At 41.2% G+C, this 18925-nt stretch overlaps 2 protein-coding genes across 3 annotated transcripts in view; one reads left to right on the top strand and one right to left on the bottom strand.

Annotated features, from left to right (window-relative positions):
- ANKRD66 (ankyrin repeat domain 66) overlaps positions 1-18925 on the bottom strand; it is a 34961-nt gene that overhangs the window by 10331 nt on the left and 5705 nt on the right. The window contains exons 2-3 of the mRNA XM_004674024.2: positions 8608-8688; positions 8286-8368 (exon numbers count right to left, since the gene is read on the bottom strand). Of these exons, the coding sequence (XP_004674081.1) occupies positions 8286-8368; positions 8608-8688 (164 nt within the window). The remainder of the gene's footprint in view (positions 1-8285; positions 8369-8607; positions 8689-18925) is intronic.
- PLA2G7 (phospholipase A2, group VII (platelet-activating factor acetylhydrolase, plasma)) overlaps positions 8722-18925 on the top strand; it is a 38690-nt gene continuing 28486 nt past the window's right edge. For both annotated transcript variants that reach the window (XM_004674023.2, XM_012726752.1), the window contains exon 1: positions 8722-8880. The gene's annotated coding sequence lies outside the window, so the exon portion shown is untranslated. The remainder of the gene's footprint in view (positions 8881-18925) is intronic.

Raw genomic sequence — 18925 nt, 5'->3', positions numbered from 1 at the left:
TAGATTACTAATGAATAGTAAGGAAAGTGGAGGAATCAAGAATGATCCTTGGGTTGCTAGTTAAATGAACATGGTGGTTAGAGGAAGGTGATGACATTGGTGCTATGGAGCTGAGTGGGGAATGGATGTGTTTGGATAACATAAATGTAGTGTATATATTCTGTTCAGAATGTTTTCACTTTCAAAACACCTCTAAGACATCCGTGTCCAAAGTTCTATTACTTTCAGACTAAAGATACATATGTGGGGGTCATCAGCATCGAAGGGATAGGACTATATCAGATAAGCTAAGGATAACAGGCAGAGAGAGGAGACCCAGCTGTGAGGCTCGCCATTGTCTGAGGCCTGGTAGAAAAGGAAGAAGTACCAAAGGGGATTAAGAACTATTGCCAGGGCGGTAGACAGGAAACCAGAAGAGCACAGCTTTACAGAAGCCAACACAGAAGAGTGTGGTTCAGAGGAGTAATGATCAACCATGTCACAGAGGACAAAGTTTAATGAATGCTCTTCTTAGAAGCCAGGAACAATGCACCACGTATAAGCTCAATGTCCCAATCAATCTTTATTAACTTCTTAACATTTCCAGTTCAGCTTGATTTCATTCAGCAAATATGTATGAACAATTAATCTCTGTTGATCCCTTTACTGAAAAATGCAAAGACAAAGTCCTGCTCTCAGAACTTATACTCCAATGAGGCATGATTGATAAGAAGTTCTGCTGTGGTTATCAGCAAACTGCGTGCACCTGGAGTTACACCCCATCCTACATGTTTTCTTCCACTCAAATATGTTTCTGCCATTTAACTTCTTGACAAACCATGAGCTGGCCAGTGAATGAAGAAACAAAATGGAGAAGTCAATAGGATTTCTTATACTTCAAGAGTGAGGTAAGATAGTTCCATTATATATGTCTACTTATAAAATGAAGAAATCACTAATATATGTATGTATATATACATATGTCACCTATTTTTAAAGTTATTGCAAATAACATGCAAGGCCATATAAAAGTAAAACCAAGACAGATCTGGTCACAAAAGTATTAATTCTTTGTGTACTACTCTGTGTGGTACTCACTTTATGTGATAAAAGCTTTTTTTGTTGTCTGTATAAACTTGTGATTAAATGAACAACTTCATTTTGTTCGGTCAAAAATCTATTCTGGAGGGGTTCAGCCAAATCATGATAGACTTCAAGACCACCTGGCAATATCTGTGGGTCAGATACTTACCTGGTGTCATTGGCTCAAGCACCAGGACTAAAATTTCTGAAAGAGGTGACTTTTGTGAAGTTATTTGTGTCCATTGAGTCAAAGCCATTTTTAGATTAGGAAGGAATTCCAGAATTCATGGGCTAAAATTTTATGGGGATTTTGAAACCCACTGAAGTAAATTTATTTAACATCATATTGCTAGTATGTTTTAATTTCTTTCTTCCTAACTCTCCATCCAAGCTAAACTCAGCATACAGAGTAGACACACAGTGCCTGCATGTTCAAGGAATGAGTGTTGCATGTGGGTCTGGCCACTCTTTTGCATATTTGATCCTTGCTCTGTTTACTGTTGACTCCTATCTGAACACTGACTCAATTCTCTTCCAGGTCCCTCCAGTTCTAAAGATGATAATAACAAACCCACACAGGCTTTGTTCTTAGCGTTTTAACAAACATCAAAAGTTTAATCCAGTGAGGCAGGTACAATTATTATATCTACTTTACAGAAGAGCAAAATTAATATATATCCATCAAGCAACTTGTCTAAGTTTACAAAACTAGACTGTGGACAATCCAGGTATTTTGGCTGCAATATCATATTCTTATCTATGCTACTTTATTGCTTCCTTAGATTGTAAATCAATGTCATGTACAAAAGTTATTAAAGTTTACCGCCTGGGGAATAATGTATTCCAATTTCAAACTAATACTTTGAAAGAGGAAATACAATGACATGAACAGAATAGTCATTTGTGAACTGGGAGTGGCAGGAAGGAAATGAAATACTTGTTGGATGACTTTGCGTTATTAGTCATTGGTCCAGGTGTTTTATGAATATTATTATTCCTAATAACAAATTTAAAAAAGTTTGAGAGTAAGGTTACTCAGGCTTAAAACGCTTAAACATACCTATGCTAGGTCTGTCTACTTATTTTTGATGGTAAAAGAGTTGGTTAAACTCTGTGACTGATGGTGTGACTCTCAGAGCCCGAACCTCAGGGAAGGCCTGAGGTTCCATGTATCTGGATCAGATTTGGTTTCCATTCTTTTGTTCCAAATCATTTGTTCCCTTCTGCCTATGTCCATCTTGTAAGAGATTTAACAGGACCCCTAGACAGGGAGGAAGACTTGACTGATATCTTGGACAACCCCTGATAATACTGGAGAAGGCTATTGCAGGATCAGGATCGAGGAATCCAGCATTGCTATTGCTCAGCATGCCCTGGGGGAGGGTGGCAATCTAGCATGAGGCTGATGAAATCTTGTTTTAAGGAGTTAGGATTTCCAAAGTGGCTATGCTTTCTTTAAGCTCTTGTTTTACCATCTTGTATCCTTCAGAAACCACCTCAAAAGAGATGAGTGGGTTCTCTTTCAGCCTCAACTGGATGCTATACAGCCTAAATGTGGGTCTATATGGCCCCTTAATTTGCTGTCTTTTGGATGGAGTGTATACGAGGGCCTTAAGTTACTGTCTTAGTTCCTGATACTCCTTCCACCTAGAAGCTCTTGTCTAATATTTCATGTTCTTCATCTCCTAAGGACCTATTGCTTCTGGCTCAACTGCTTTAATGAAGTCCCTTTGAAGGGGAAAAACTTACAGCAAAATTCCTGATCATCTAATTACATACATGAAAATGACATAGCTCTCTTTAAGGTGATATTGTACAAATAGAACATAATCAAAATTACTTTAGATGTCCTAAGGGAAGCACTAAGAGTTAACATTTAGGGACCTTTAGGGTCCTTTGTCCCATCAGACCCACTCAGCAGTTTTGCCACCCTAGGAGGCTGACTGAGATGAGCAAATCCATGACTACAGTGCCCTCTGGACCTCTGACTTCCAGTTGGATATGCCCAATTTCCACAGAATGTGGCTGGGAATAAAAGGTTGGAATTTTCAGTCTGTTGGCTTCCTTTCTACCCACTGATGTGATCTTATGGAAAAGGTCACAGTGCCTATCCTGTGGCCCTCTCCCTAGGGTAACTCCCTTTGAGTTACCCTCAAAGGGCCTGGTCACTGCTCTTTTCTCTAGTTTCCCCAGGCCCATGGGTGGTGAGGGCTCTGATGCTCTTGGCTGAGAGGCATTGCCCAATGCCATGTGGGTTTTCTAAGTACTGATCTCACCTTTATTAATAGGTCCTATGCTAAAAATTCATCAAACAATCCAGTTTGAGGACAGCATATGTTTCCTGCCAGAATCAAGACCAATTAGGTAGGACTTCTACAAAGAGGACATCCCAACATTGAGTCCAAAGAAGTAGAATATAAAGTGAGTTCAGCATGGAAGACTAAATGAAAAGGAGGCTGAGGCCAGATTCTGGAAGGTGCAAATGTCATGATGGGATGTCTGGATTATATTTCTCCCTGAATACAATGGGGAATGTTGACAGTTTCTGAATAGGGAAGTATAATACTACAGGTCCATCATTTTTAGAGAAGTAATTTTGCCACAGAAAATGTAATGTAGCCGTAGGTGAAGACACACATGGAAGAAAAAAGAAAGTAATAAAAGGCAACAGAAATGTGTATACTTTGGGCCCTCCCTGGTGGTGCGATGGGTTAAAGGGCAGCAATGGGAAGCTAACCTTAGCCACTTCAGCACGACTTCAATTCCAGAGCAGGGAGGTGACCCCCATGGCACAGCAGACCTCTCCTTTCTCACCCACAGCTCCCCTCAGCATTGTACTTCCTCAATCTGTCTGTTCTGCTCCCTGCTCCTCTGTCTCTGGTGAATCCTCTCTTCCTCCCTGTATCTCTGGTCTATACATCAGTTCTGGATGCACAGATAAATAAAATCTTAAAAAAAAAAGTGCATATACTTTGATTCAGGAGCTCCGCTTTTAGAGATTTAGCACAAAGAAATAATTAAAAGCATGCCCAAAGGTTTAACTGAAAGAATATCCCCTCAAGTTTATCTCAAACATTAAACAATTTTAACAACCCAGACATTCTAATAACTCCATTTCCACTCACAAGAGAAAATATTACATAACCCTTTGAACTGGCATTGTAGATGTATGTTTATTGGTTTGGTAAAATGTTAGTGTTATATTTTTAAATTAAGATAGAATCTTTAAAAGTGAGTAATAACTTAGTATATCTGTATGTACTTGTTTATGTGGTGAAAGGATGTATATTGCATCAGCATGAATTAAACACTATTTTCCATATAGTGAGCTCATATAACTTGTATAAACAACATCAAAAAAAATTTGTGATTGTCAAGGGTAGAGATTTTGAGATTAATTAGTGGTAGCAGTTGGAATGGGAAGGAGGGAACTGATGAGTCTGTGCTTGTAGAACCAAGTAATTTGGCAACTAGGTAAAGTCATTAAAATCAGGTGAATGTGAATCAGTGAGAGAAACCTGGAAGCCTTGGGTTGAGCTCAGTGCTTCCTCCATCTTTATTGAGGTTAGCAAAGGTATTATCAATGACTTGAGCAAGGAAAATCATCCTGCAGACTGGTTTAGCTTGCCAGATCATAATGTCCAGTTACGAATGCAGATAAACAAGTGAATTGTGACATCCACAGTTCTAGAGTCTCTAAGTAAATCAAGTCTACAAAAAGGCATTAAGATACTGTCAATATGGGTGAAGACTAAGCCTGCCATTGAATAGGGAATGCTGGTTGGTTAAAAAATGGAATAAGCCATTCTTTATCTTCTCTTAATTTTAGTAACTAACGAGGTTATTACCACTTGGGATCTGTTGTCTTCTCATATACATGCTAGCTTTATGTCATTCCTCACTCTCCTAAGGGGGATTATATTACATAACTTAAATTCAGGCCTTTCCACTACTCTCTCCTCTGCCAAGTTACTATATGTAACCAGAACTTTCTTTCCTAAGCTATTAATTACTTAGCTTTCTTTGCTTTTGCATTTAAAAAAATTAACTTTAATAACATTCTCTTGTATGATTGGCAAGATTTCTTTGACTAGTTTTTGATTCTACAAGTTGAAAGCCCATAAACAATGTTTCCACCTTTAGGCTATATTCCTTAGTATATTGTGGAACACTCTGATCATTACTTTCTTTTTTGGATGATTCTGAGAAGTATATTCTTGGATTTTAGGTTTCAATACCCCAAAGCAGCGCTAAATCAATCCAGTTTAGGTTGTTTCACACTTGTGTCATGTCTTCTTAGATGTTTTCCCCTTTGGATTTCCTAGTTTTACCTTTAATATATTTATTTTATTTTACTTTATTTTTCTGTGTATCTATTTACAGTACTGTTCATTTTACAACAATGTTTACTTCCTCCTCTCCCCTACCTGTCATTGTCATAGCCGCCCACATTTTAATTTAAGTAATCTAAACATTTTTTATTTTCCATCCTGTCACCTTCTAACAGCTTCAAGGGGTTCCAAGTTCCGAACATGCATTCAGTTTGCCTGAACCCCACTTTTTCACAAGTCTAACTGGTCCCTTCAGGGTTGGGGAGTTTCTGGTCCCAAGCACAGGTATGATCCTGGACACCCTTCCTTTGCATGTCTGGATTGGAACCACTTTTCCTTGGACTCAGTTCAGTGGGGACAACTCAGGTTCCCACTCTTTTCGGGGACAATTAACTCACTCCTCTGACATCCCACAGTGTTGCATTTTCCTGTGTTACTATTTTCTTATCCTACTGTGGACGTACTCATTTTTGAAATGGTATTTGACATTCAGCTGGCCCTCAATAAACACTATATGAATACAACACTAATGAGCACATTATTTTTATTTAATCAGGAATCTTGACTAAAAGGAAAGTCATCTTTTTTTTTTTTAAAGATTTATTTATTTATGCATACAGAACTGGGGTACAGGCCAGAGGTGCAGGGGCTGTAAGAGGACTCACCAGAGACAGAGTGGGATGCAGAACAGGCCGACTGATGAAGTACCTGCTGAGGGGAGCAGCAGGTGGGTCAGGAGAGGTCTGTCATGCCTTGTGGATCACCTCTGGGACAGGCGGGGATCAAACTCATGCTGAAGTGGTTTTAGCTGTGCCTTAACCCGCTGTGCCACCAGGGTGGGCCCGAGAATCAACATTTTTTGAAAGAACACTGCTATGTTGATGGGAAATGGGAGTAGGAATGAAGAGATAAAAAAGAGCTTGATAACCAACCAACTTATAAACTCAAGAGCATTATTTTTTTTTCACTACACAAAATCAAAACAAAACCCTTATTAGATCCACCGTATCTGTATATCTGTGTCAATTTGTTGTTCCTTTGGAATGTAGATATGTATACATAACTACATAACTATCATTTTGTAATTTTGCTGGGTTAGAGATGTCAGGGAAATAACAATATGTCCACTAAATTTGACTTTCAGATATACAACAGATAGTTTTCCAGTATGTCTCAATCTTGCATAGGCTATAACTAGGCTAAAAATCGTTTACTGTCTCAAATCTGAAATTCAAGTTCAATGGGGTAATCATAGGTTTATTATCTAAGTCTGCCAAGCTCATACCCAGTATTTTCTCAAGGCATAACTGCTAACTGCTAGCCACTCTGAGCCCCTCAGTGAATATGCACTGCTGACCCTCAGAGAAGGCCTAGAGCTGACACTTCAGAGAAATAAAGTATCTCACTTTTGAAAGACCTGATTTCAAAGCCCCAAACTTCCTTAGGTGTGATGCTATCTCTTGCGTCTTCTTCTGGTCTTCAGGTCAACAGGGAATGATTCACAGAGTCCTCTGGTCAGAGCATCATGTACACTTCTAGATTAACACTCTGGGTCAATTTGTATCACTGATGGTTATGATTGTGGGTAGAAATAGCAGGTGAGACTGAAGGAGCAGTGATGAAAATATTCACCAGAGACAAAGAGCAGAAACCAGAGAGGTAGATTTTTTTAAATGTACTTCTAAAAAAAGCAGCTGGTGAGATGGGAGAAGTCTGCACTCAAAGGAGGATTGAGAGTCTCTTTTAGACTGTTTTTGTTGACTTGTGGTGCCTGTAGTAGGTTATCTGCTAGGTTATCTGCTGTCAAGTGCAGGCCTTTACCACAGAAACAAGCACTGGTCCTGCTTCTGCTTTCCTGGAGCAGAGCTGTTTTATCTTCTGGTCATGCTGGTCCATTTTATTGGCCTTAGCCCCAAGGCAGGCTTATCCTGTCCCTTATCTACTCATGTCTCCAAGGCCTGCCTGCTGGGCAAGGAGTGGGGCTTAGTTTCTAAACTTATTAAATTGTCCCCCAAGAGTTAGTCCAGGAAGTACAATCAAATGTCAGTAGGCTGATATAATTTTATTTAAATTTTCATCTATTGTTAGGCTTAAATAAATTTTTGCTTTTTAAAATACATTAAAATTAAATACCAGTGTGAATATTTCCCAGGTGCTAGGCTCTGTGGTAAGCATTTCACATGTATTTTCATTTCCTTCTTATAATGTGTTTCTGACTGATGTACTCTGATTATCTCCATGTTAGACCTAGAGTTAAAAGGGTAAAGAATTCGCTCAAGGCTATACCAGCAGTGAGCTTGAGAAATGAGCTAAAACTCCTGCTCTCTTACTACAAAATTCTCAGAATAAATATCAAATAAATTTTACCTACAATCCCCCCCTTTTCTGCACCAAAAACCAAAACCACTTTTTTTTTTTTTCAAAAGAGATATTTATTTATGTATTCAGAACTGGGGTACAAGCCAGAAGTACAGGAGTGGTGAGAGGATTCACCAGAGAGAGTGGGGAGCAGAACTGGCAGGTTGACTAAGGACACTGCTGAAGAGTGCAGCGGGCAAGACTGGAGAGGGCTGCCTTGTGGGTCACCTCGGGGTGGGGGATGGAACTCACACTGAAGCAGCTGGGGCTTGCTTGCAGTGCTGTGTCCTAACCCATTGAGCCACCAGGGAGGGCCCTAAACCACAAACTTTAATACTACATGTAAGTATCAAGTTATTTACCTTGAGTCTCTAGATGAAGCTTTAGATAAATAAGTTCTTATTAGAATTGTTTTAAGTAGGAAGCATTGGGCTATAAAGAAAAGAATAGCATTTAAACCCCCAAATAACTGGGTTCATATGAATGATTGGTTGGACCCTTTCTTACAACCACTCCCCTAAATTATAAACTCACCTCAATGTATTCCGATGTAGAAATTAAATGAACACAGTTGGCAGGCCTTCTGATACGGAGTTTCATAATTTCTGAGTTGGCATCTAAAGTACAACATAAATGCAAAACGCACAGAGCATTTCACTGGGAAGTAGAATAACTTGGAATTCTGTGATTAAAAGTTTGTCCTTGAGGTTGAAGGAAGCAGAGAGCAGATCTGATCGAAATGGTGTAGGGAACAGGACATGGGGAGGTGGGGGTCGGTCAAGGCACCGGCTCTGGCACAGTCTGGGCGACCCTCGGGCAAGTACATTAGCCCCGGGGTCGCAGCAGCGGGACTCACGCCCTGGTAGGCAGCGCCTGTACGCGCTCTGGTCCCAGGGACTGCCGGCCCCAAGCTCCACCCAGTCCCTCCTCCGTAAAGCTGGGGGAGGAGAAGGTCAGGCAATAAAACCGCACTGGATGAGGCGCACAGCCGGCTGACACTCGCTCGAGGCCGCTGCCAGGTCGATCTGCGGCCGCGGTCAGGAGCACCCGGTTCAGGAGCGCTCAGGCCGGTGCGTGGCGAAACGCGCCCTGGGCTCCGGATCCCGCAAGCGGCTCACTCAGCGCGCTGGTGAGGAGGGACCCCTGGAGCAGGTGGAAGGCGGAGCAGGGGTGCGGGGCGTGGGGTGGCGAGCTTGGTCCTGCCGGGAATGGAGCAAGTCGCTGGAGGCCAGAAACCGAGAAGCGAGGGAGGGTTGAGGGGAGGAGGGGAAGGAGTGGGTAGAAAAGCATCATCCTCCTGGTCTGCGCTGGGCTGGGGTCCCTGCAACGCTAGGAAACAGCACTCAGATCTTTGCAGAGGCCTGGGAGGAATCCCGTTCTTCCAAGCCTTTGTCAGGGAGGAAAAAGACCTCAAAATTTTGGTGCAGGGGGGTGGGGGGGCGGGGGGGGTAAGGATCTAGACAGGAGGGGACGTGAAGAGCTTCTTATCCATAGACCTACCGCTGGGACAAAACAAACAATCCCACTACAGAGTATTGCTTATTTTGGTGCTCAGTTCTAGGAAGCTGTTGTAGGACCAATATTATAAAAGCAAAGCAACATTCCCTCCCCTCTCACTCCTCTCACCCTGCCACCCCCACACCACCCTGCCCCACTTCCCCACTTGCCTGGCAGATAAGATCAAGTCTGCTCAGTCCTGAATTAAGAGGAAGCTTGTTTTTAGAGTCATGCAAAGCCAACAAACAGAGCATTCTCCCTCCCTCCCCCCCCCCACCCCTTAGAGTTTCTAGTAGATGTTGTTATCCAAAAATACATCTAAATTCTGGCTTTTATTTAGACCAGTGGCCCTTGGGTCTGCTGCAGCTATGATAAGGAGAAGGTAGACCTGGGAAGGGTTGGAGGGGGGAATGATAAACCGGAGCTTGTCACTTTTAAAGGACCCAATTCAGTGTTGAGATATAAATCAGTTCTGCCTGAATTACCTTACCCAAATGAGAATGCTGAGCTAGCAGACATGCATGAGTAGGAGCTGGAAAATGAGGCCCTCAAAGTGTCCAGACCCAACTCCAAAAGACTCAGGACCAAATCTTGGGCTAGCATGAACTCAGAGACAAGGGCATTGAGCAATGGCCTGGTCCATAAGAAAGTGATGGCCTTCTGGCCACAAGCCACTGGTGAGCTGCCAACACCAGCTTGGATTTCCTCACAGAGTGAATTCTGGAAGCTGCAGGAGCCAGTGAGAGAATCTATGGACGTGGCATTTTCCAAACTGCCGGGTTCCTGTCTTTGCATTGGAGCAATGAAGGTTCTCTCCTCTCTGCAGACCTTTGTGAGGAGTTGCCATGTCAAATATGATCAAATGGCGATTCTCTTCATTGACCCAGGCCCTTCAATCTCCAGGCTTACACTGCAATGTGTCTCCATAGCCCGCCAAGACTGTCTTTGCTTGAGAGGGATGTTAATCTGGTTCAACTACTACTCATAGTTGAGAAATCTCTTCTGAGGTGTGAAAGGGCTTGCCCAGCACCCCAAGGAGTTTCCCCATAAACAAAACAAAACAAAAAAAACAGCATTTCCTATGAACTCGAGGCATCTGTTTTCTCATTTGCTCTCCACTGTGTCTCTCTGTCCTTTGCACCCTAATAAGGAAGACACATTCCCTCCCACTTGCTTCTGCAGGCAACTATTTGCCTTCTTGGAAGCTCTCTCAGCCTAGAGCATTAAGTGCCAACCAGCTACTTGTGCAACTAGTGTGGGAGCCATGCGATGTCACCGGAGTTTAGGAATATGTATTTCTTTCTCCAAACCCCTCAAAATGGATATTTCCTGTGAAGGAAAGCAGACATCTGATTATACCTTAGTGTATCTTAGGCCTGATTTTTTTTTTTTTTCAAGGCCGTATTTTGGCTTCTGGAGATGTGAGAAGTTTCCATAAAAGTGAAGCGTTGAAGAAGTTTTAGGGACGAGAGAGTGAAAGGGGGCATTTAGCGCTGAAAGGATATTGTACCAGAATTCTCCAGCTTTGTGGTTTTAAGGGATGGACCATGAGGTTTTTGTTTTGTTTTGTTTTTGTTTTTTTTACGATTTATTTTTTATTTATGCAATCAGAACTGGGCTACAGACCAGAGGTGCAGGGGCAGTGAAAATCTTCACCACAGACAGAGTGGGGAGCAGAACAGGCCGACTGATAAAGCACACTGCTGAGGGGAGCAGCAGGCGTGTCAGGAGAGGTCTGCCGCCATGTGGGTCAGCTCATACTGAAGGGTTCCAACTCATACTGAAGTGGCTTTAGTTTTTCAGTGCTGCGCTTTTAACCTACTACACCACCAAGGAGGGACCCTGGACAATGAGTTTTTACTGCCTTTCTTTATGAATTCAGGTACCTGTTATGTGCCCTACTGTCACTTTGATTCATTTTATAGGTATGACTCATAACACACTAATGGAAGCAGGCTAATAATATAGGCTTTAAAAAACAAACTTAGCAGTTGTGGAGAAAGAAAAGCCTACTCTAAAAATAGATACTGACTGAATTAAGTGGAATAGTTGATTTTTTGTATAATCATTGTTCATTCCTTCATTGACTTCAGAAAATATTTGCAGAGTCACCAGTGAATGCTGGACACTGAGTAAAGACCCATAATATAGAAACTATAAGATGGGTAGTGGTCATCTCTGCTTGTATGCAGAAAGAGGGAGATGGGTAGTGGTCATCTCTGCTTGTATGCAGAAAGAGGAGGGGCCCTCCTTGGTGGTGTAGTAGGTTAAAAGCGCAGCACTGAAAAGGAGGGAGAAGGGAAAAGAGAGATGGCGGGGGCGGGGGGGATTCTAGAATTGGGCTTTGAGGAAAGGAGACTTCTCTGAGAGATGGTATTGAGATGAGACCCGAGGATGAGCAGAAGGTTCCACAGTCCTGGGAACAAGCTAGGTGTGTTCTAGGCTTGTTCTAGGCTCAGTTGAAATGCACTGTAGACAGGACTAAAGGAAAAGAGGGAAACTGAGGAAGGAGGTTGACAGGCAGGTCATCACAGCCTCATACATTGAGGTGAGCAGTTTAGACTTTAATGCAGTGGGAAGCTATTTGAGTGCTATCTGGAGAATGTTTATAGCAGAAGTGGAGAGATTCAAGATCAGTTCAAGTCATTGGCAGTGACAGGCAGAGGGTGGTGGCAGTGGTGGGCGGAAGCAATGCATGAGGTGAGGTGGAGTGGGAAGTTACTTGATGTTTCTCTGTCTAAAACTTCCCATCTACATTATGCAGATGCCATTGCTACATCTGGCCCATTTTGTTTATAAAAATAAGCTCATGAATAAGCTCTTACAGGTAATGTACTATTGTATGTATTGCTATTTGCTAATACTGAGTGTGTTACTTTGAACACCCCATGCCTCAACTTCAAAAACTTTATACTAAGTTTCAATGATTTTTTTCTTTTATGTCTCCAATACCTTAATGTTCTATAGGTATCTCATTCCTCTCAGAACATTGGGAAACCTTAACTAAGAGCTGTCAGTAAAACATATCACAGACCACAGTGAAATTAATGTTCAAATGCTGACTTACTTTTGGAAGTTGAATGTGATCAATTAAAATTCGAAATAGAATATTTGAAGCTGGGATCTATAAACAATATGAAAGAAAAAAAGTTAGGTTTGCTTTTGTTGTGGACTCAGTACAAAGATTTGTTGATAATTGAAAATCTACATGGGACAGCAAAGTTTCTGAAGGACTGTGAACCCGGGTTGAATGAGACTGTCCTTTAGAGAAGCATATTTTCTTTGAAGGAACTCTTGAACTTTCCCTAATTGATAGCTGACTATATTTTGGAGGCCAAGGGGAAGTTTTGAAGTTGTTTACCAAGTGGACTAGGTCAGCAGTGACCTGCCATTGGAAGCAACTTCCTAGTTCTCTTTCTTGCTTCATTTTGATGAACAGCTTACTAGAAGGAGGCATCTGTTTAGATGAAAACAAAGCTCATTTACATGGTTGTGCACTGGGAGAATCTGCTATTAGTTGCTGGTTGGTCTCAGGGTTGTCTTCACCTGCTAGACCCTGTTAACTATTTTACTAGTCACCTTATCTGAATTTCAGCTTAAAGTAACCATTCTGATGATGCAAGTTGCAGACCAATGTGGCAGTAATTCTGGGACTGTACAGGGTTTCTTATTTTCAATTTTTGCATAGAACTGGGGTGTAGGCCAAAGGTGCTGGGGGAGGGTGGTTGAGGTGTGGTAGGATTCACCAAACACAGGATGGAAAGCAGAACATGCAGATTTACTAAAATACTCTGCTGAGGGGAACAGTGGCAAGACAAGAGAGGTCTGCTGTGCCATGTGAGTTAGCTCCCTGGCCAGAGATGGAACTTGGGGCTGTGGCAGTGATAGTGCTGAAATTTAACCGTTAGGCCACCACGGAGGGCCTGTACAGTTTTTCTTTTGCTATATCTACCATCATCATTTCAGGTTTCTAGGGGGAGGTTGTAGTTGGACATCTTTAAGGGAGAGGCTACAGTGAAATTCATGTTCAAATAATAGCCTACTTACTTTTGAAAGCTGAATGTGATCAGGTAAAATTCCAAATAGAATATCTGAACCTGGGATCTATAAGAAATATAAGAATAAAAAATGTTAGATTTGCTTTTGTCCTGGATACCTAGATACTTGAGTGCACCGAGATATTTGACTCTTAGGATACGGTGAAGGTGTTCTCCAAGATCTAGGAGCATGGAGCCCTCCTTCCTCTTTGGCGGCGATGAGCTGGGTGCAGTGGTTTTCCCATCACATGGTCACATTTGTCAAAATCTTCACTCACCACTGCTTTTTCTAATGCATGGGTTCCGTGTAACCTATTTATGTTATCTGTTTGGCCCTTATGATTTCTGACCTTTAACCTAAGGATTGGGATTATCCATGCAGTGTATCCATTTCATTCTTGCCTCATCCAGGGCAGGAAGCCACCTTTAGTGTCCTTGCCGGTACCTCCCCACCCCCACCCCTGCCCCTTACCGTACCCCCATCTATGCTAAAACCACTCCTCTGATAAAAAGAATATTATATTTATTGATAAGTCCTGCTAACACAGTTTGGCAAGGTAGGTCCACATAGAATCTGTCCTTTTTCTACAAAATTAGCGGTGTAATGTGCTTTTTTGGCCTTTCCCTTGGTAAATATCCCTGGTTCCTTCAACAGTTTCTCATGAGACTTGCTGACTTGTTCCTTCATCAGTCTGCCTAGTTTTCACTTCTTGTACCTTTGAATAAACTTTCATTTACTGAAGGCCTTAAAGGCTACGGTTTGGTAAGCCGTGTTTGAAGTGGTGTGGAATGTGCTGGAAGGATTCCACCCTGCAGCAATTGCCCAGTGATCCCAGATAGCTTTTTATTTTTTAAGATTTATTTATTTATGCATACAGAACGGGGTACAGGCCAGAGGTGCAGGGGTGGTGAGAGGATTCACCAGACAGAGTGGGAAGCAGAACAGGCAGACTAACAAAGTATACTGCTGAGGGGAGCAGCGGGCGGCTGGGATAGGTCTGCTGAATCATGTGGGTCACCTCCGGGGCTGGGGATTGAATTTGTGCTGAAGGGGCTGGGGCCAGGTTTCCAGTGCTGCTTTAATCCACTGTGCCACCAGGAAGGGCCCAATCCTAGGCAGCTTTTAACATTTATGACCTTAAAGCCCCATAGGATACCACACTTCAGGCCATTTGTAAATCAGATACAGACAAGTTCCATGCTCAGAATCAATGACTTCAGTTTTACTTGCAGTGGTTATATATTTATACTTACGAAAGGATGTTTTTATTATATGACTTCCTCAAAAAGAAAGTTTCTTATTTGCTTTTTTGACTTTTAGCTCTTACCTAAAGTTCCAAAATGACTACACCTGAGTTGTAGCTGCTACACCCAAGTAAAAGACTTCAAACATGTTTCAGAAGTCACTGAAGTGTTACACATTTGAAATAATATCCAGATTAAGTTTTGATTTTGTTAATTAATAGGTTAGGAAAAAAACAAGAATTTTCTCTCTAGTAAGTACAATCTTTTTCCTAGTTTCAATATTAGCAAGCATGCAATAGGAAATGTTTGCTTATCTTGTAAAAAATATATATATATATCTTAGATAAAGTTGGAACCAAAAGTCCAACACGCCCTGCATCTAACCCATTTTCGATTGTTCTAGTGGGGAACTAGCTAGCTATGTTTGCATCCTTCTCAGGACAGAAAACTTTGTACATTGTGAGATATCACACCTTAAGTGGCCTGAATTTTAAGAAGTTCTTCGTATTGACCAGGTATCTGCTTCCTGGTAGCCTGTTTCAAAAATCAAATAAATATTTCTTAGTAACCAAACCAGGATGTAATTTTCCAGCATCTCCTGGTCCAACATTGGAGCAGGATGTCTCAATCTCAGGGTTACTGACATTGTGGACCAAAAACTTTTATGTTCTGGGTCTGGTCCTGTACATTGTAATCCTATACAATACCATCCCTGGCCTCTACCCACCAGATGCCAGGAATAATATCTCTTCCATTCTGACAACGAAAATATCTCCAGACATTGCCAGATGTCTTGGGGAGTGATGGGGTTTATCCCTGTTGTATAGAACCACTGCTATAAAATGTTATTCCAGCTGCCTTTAGTCTGTTTCAGAATGAAGTAAACATTGTTTTCTAATCAAACTAGAGTATACAAACAAGCTGGTTTGAAAATATTGTTTGTAGATGTGGATTCATGCTAAAAAAAAAAAAATGGAAATATCTGTGACCTGGAAATCCCACTGTTGGGCACCTCTCCAAATAACATGAAACCAGCAACTCAAATATTTATATGATCTAAAATGTTTATTGCAGTACAGTTTACAGTAGCTAGGTCACCGGAAGCAACTTAAATACTCATTGATAGAAGATGTGTTAAGATGTGTTATATTCAGTACTAAGGAAAGATGAAATGTTGCCATTTACAGCAAAATAGAAAAGAGTTTGAGGGAATTATATATAGTAAAGCAAATCATCAGGACTAAGATATATAATGGGCTTTTAAATAGCAGGTAATTCCACAAAGCAAAATACTCTAAAGTCCAGCAGGAATTAATAAAGTGAGGTTTCTGAAATTAAGGGCACAGGGAGAAAGTTATATATAGGGATGGTGGTGGGGAAAATAATACTTAGAGAAAAGGATAGGAGGTCACTTACATCTAAATTATGAAGTTTTAAGTAGTGCTTAAGCAGAGGAGGGGAAAGGTAGAAAGTTTAAAAATTTGAACTTTCAGTGTTATACCTTTCTGTAATTTTTGAATATTCACAGGATGAAAATATAACTCTAATGAAAAACAGAAGGAAAAGATAACTCAATCAAAAAGATAGAGTTAATTAGTTAGAAATAAAGGTTGGATGTGCTCTCTCTGGTGGTGCAACGGGTTAAAGTACCACATTATGAAGCTCTCCTAAGCCACTGCAGCACGAGTTCGATCCCCAGTCAGGAAGCTGACCCAAATGGTGCGGCAGACCTCTTTTGACCCTCCCATTGCTCCCCTCAGCAGTGTACTTTGTCAGTCTGCCTATTCTGCTTCTCCCTCTGTCTCTGGTGAACCCTTTCACCCACCACACCTCTGGCCTTTACCCCAGTTCTGTAAGCATAAATAAATAAATCTTAAAAAAAAAAAGAAAGGTTGGAATATTGATAATCTCCTGCCTTCATCCTGCCGTACGTCTCTAAAGCAAACTTTATCTTCTTCCTCTGTTAGTTTTTTATTGGGCTAATTTTGAGATGTATATTTTATTTGTTATTTTTAGAATAAGGTGTGGGATTCTATTGGTCAGAAATATTCCAAATCTTAATTTTGAGATGTTTTAGTCACTGTCTTTGACTTTAGTTGAAAATAAATTGACCTACTATGTGTTTTCTCAGCTCATTCTGTGTAAGTTTTCTATTGTTGCTATAATAAATGATCACTTATTGGTGGGCTTAAAACAGAAATTTACTATCTTAGAGTTTTGTAAGTCAGATGTCTAGCACAGCCTCAATGGATTAAAGGTAAGCCATCTTGGGGACTGCTTTTCTTCTGGAGACTCTCAAGAATGTCTCCTTACATTCTCCAGATTCTAGAGGTCTCTCTCATACCTTGACTCCATTCAAAGCCACCAATGGTGGGTTGAGCTCTTTCATCTCACCTCTTAGAATTCCTCTTCTGTCACACTCTTCCACTTTTAAGTCTGCTTAAAGGCCCTCCTTGTTTTGCAGTTGACTGATCAGTAGCTTTAATTCCATCTATAACCAAAATCCCTTTGCCATGTAACATAGCATAGTCTAGAGGATACGGATGCTAGATTGTATGGTGGTTTGCCTTGTGGAATCATCTGCTATTTAAAAGTCCAATGTATGTCTTTTCCATTTTGATTTGCTTTACTATAGCTCATTCCCTCAACCTTCTTCCATTTGGCTGTAAATATCAACATTTCATCTTTTTTTCTAACTGAATGGTAGTCTCTTCAGTAGTCCCTGTGGATATAATACATTGTCTTAATTTCAGGCTTCTACTGATGGCATTTAGGTAGCCTCCATGTCCTACTGACTATAAATTGTGCTGCAATAAACATAGGATATGAGGAAGAATCTGGCCATTTCTAGGGGAGGGAAGGGGTATTATAATTCTGCTTACTGTATACCCAGATTCAAAGTTAATCAGAAAGAATCTGACAGAGTGCTGATATCCTTGAGAGGGTAATTTATTTTCTCTTTACCAATAGCAACAGTTAAGGCACGCTCTCTAACCTCTGCTAGGATTGGGCTTCACAAGGATCATTAGCTCTTCACAGAAATTCTGGACATGATAGTGGCCATCTTGCCTGTTGTTTGTTTTTCTTTTGTTTCAAAGAGGGAAATGATACCTGATGGGAATTGAACAATGACAGAAAGGAGGAAATGAAGTTAGGAGGTTAAGATAGCAGATGGAGATCTTAACTGATATTGAAGAGTAAGAAGGAAACTGTGGCTTCACTGGTAGACATGAAATGCATGGAAGAAAAGACACTTCAAAATAACATTAAGTTTCAAATATATTAAAGTGTTCTCTTAGTAAAGGTTTTCTTGATCTGCCAGGATATTTTATTAGTGTCCAGAACATTGAATGAAATGATTTTCAGGTTTTAGTATTAAAAAAAACAACAACTGATTTTTAAATTAAATAGTTTCATTGATTTAAAATATTCAAAGACAGAAAAGTAGAAAGAAGAATAAAATTTAGTTTCTAGCTATGTAAAGCTCTTTTTTTTTTTTTTTTAAAGATTTATTTATTTATTCATATAGAGCTGGGGTACAGGTCAGATGCGGAGGGTGAGAGGCTTCACCAGAGACAGAGGGAGGAGCAGAACAGGAAGATCGACGGAGCACACTGCTGAGGGGAGCAGCGGGCGGGTCAGGAGAGGTCTGCCACACCATGTGGTCACCTCCGGGGCAGGCGGGGATCGAACTCATGCGGAAGTGGCTCTAGGTTCTCAGTGCTTTAACCCGCTGCGCCACCAGGGAGGGCCGCTATGTAAAGCTCTTTAAAGGTGCAAACTTTATAAATATGTTAGTTCTTTTAATCTATTTTGTTTTTCATTATTCTTGTCATCTCCTCCTCCTCATTTATGTAGCTTGATCATGGATAATACTCTGTATTACATTTTTTTAAAATATTTATTTATTTGTGCATACAGAACTGGGGTACAGGCCAGAGGCTCAGGGGTGGTGAGAGGCTTCACCAGAGACAGAGTGGGGAGCAGAACAGGCAGATCGACGAAGTACACTGCTGAGGGGAGCAGGGGGCGGGTCAGGAGAGGTCTGCCGCACCATGTGGTCACCTCCGGGCAGGCAGGAATTGAACTCATGCGGAAGCGGCTTTAGATTCTCAGTGCTGTGCTTTAACCGGCTGCGCCACCAGGGAGGGCCTGTATTACATTTTTACTTAATGCTGAACATAAACATTTTTCCATGACCATACAAACTCTATTTATTTATTTTAAAGATTTATTTATTTATACATACAGAAGTGGGGTACAGATCAGAGGTGCAGGGGCAGTGAGAGGATTCACCAGAGAAAACAGAGTGGGGAGCAGAATAGGCAGATCATACATTGCTGAGGGGAGCAGCGGGTGGGTCAAGAGAGGTCTGCTGTGCCATGTGGTTCACCT

This window comes from Condylura cristata, unplaced genomic scaffold (assembly GCF_000260355.1).
Source record: "Condylura cristata isolate star-nosed mole 26May11 unplaced genomic scaffold, ConCri1.0 scaffold00001, whole genome shotgun sequence".
Classification (NCBI taxonomy): Eukaryota; Metazoa; Chordata; class Mammalia; order Eulipotyphla; family Talpidae; genus Condylura; species Condylura cristata.
Note: the sequence above shows the minus strand (reverse complement) of the source record. Positions and strands in the feature narration are given on the sequence as shown.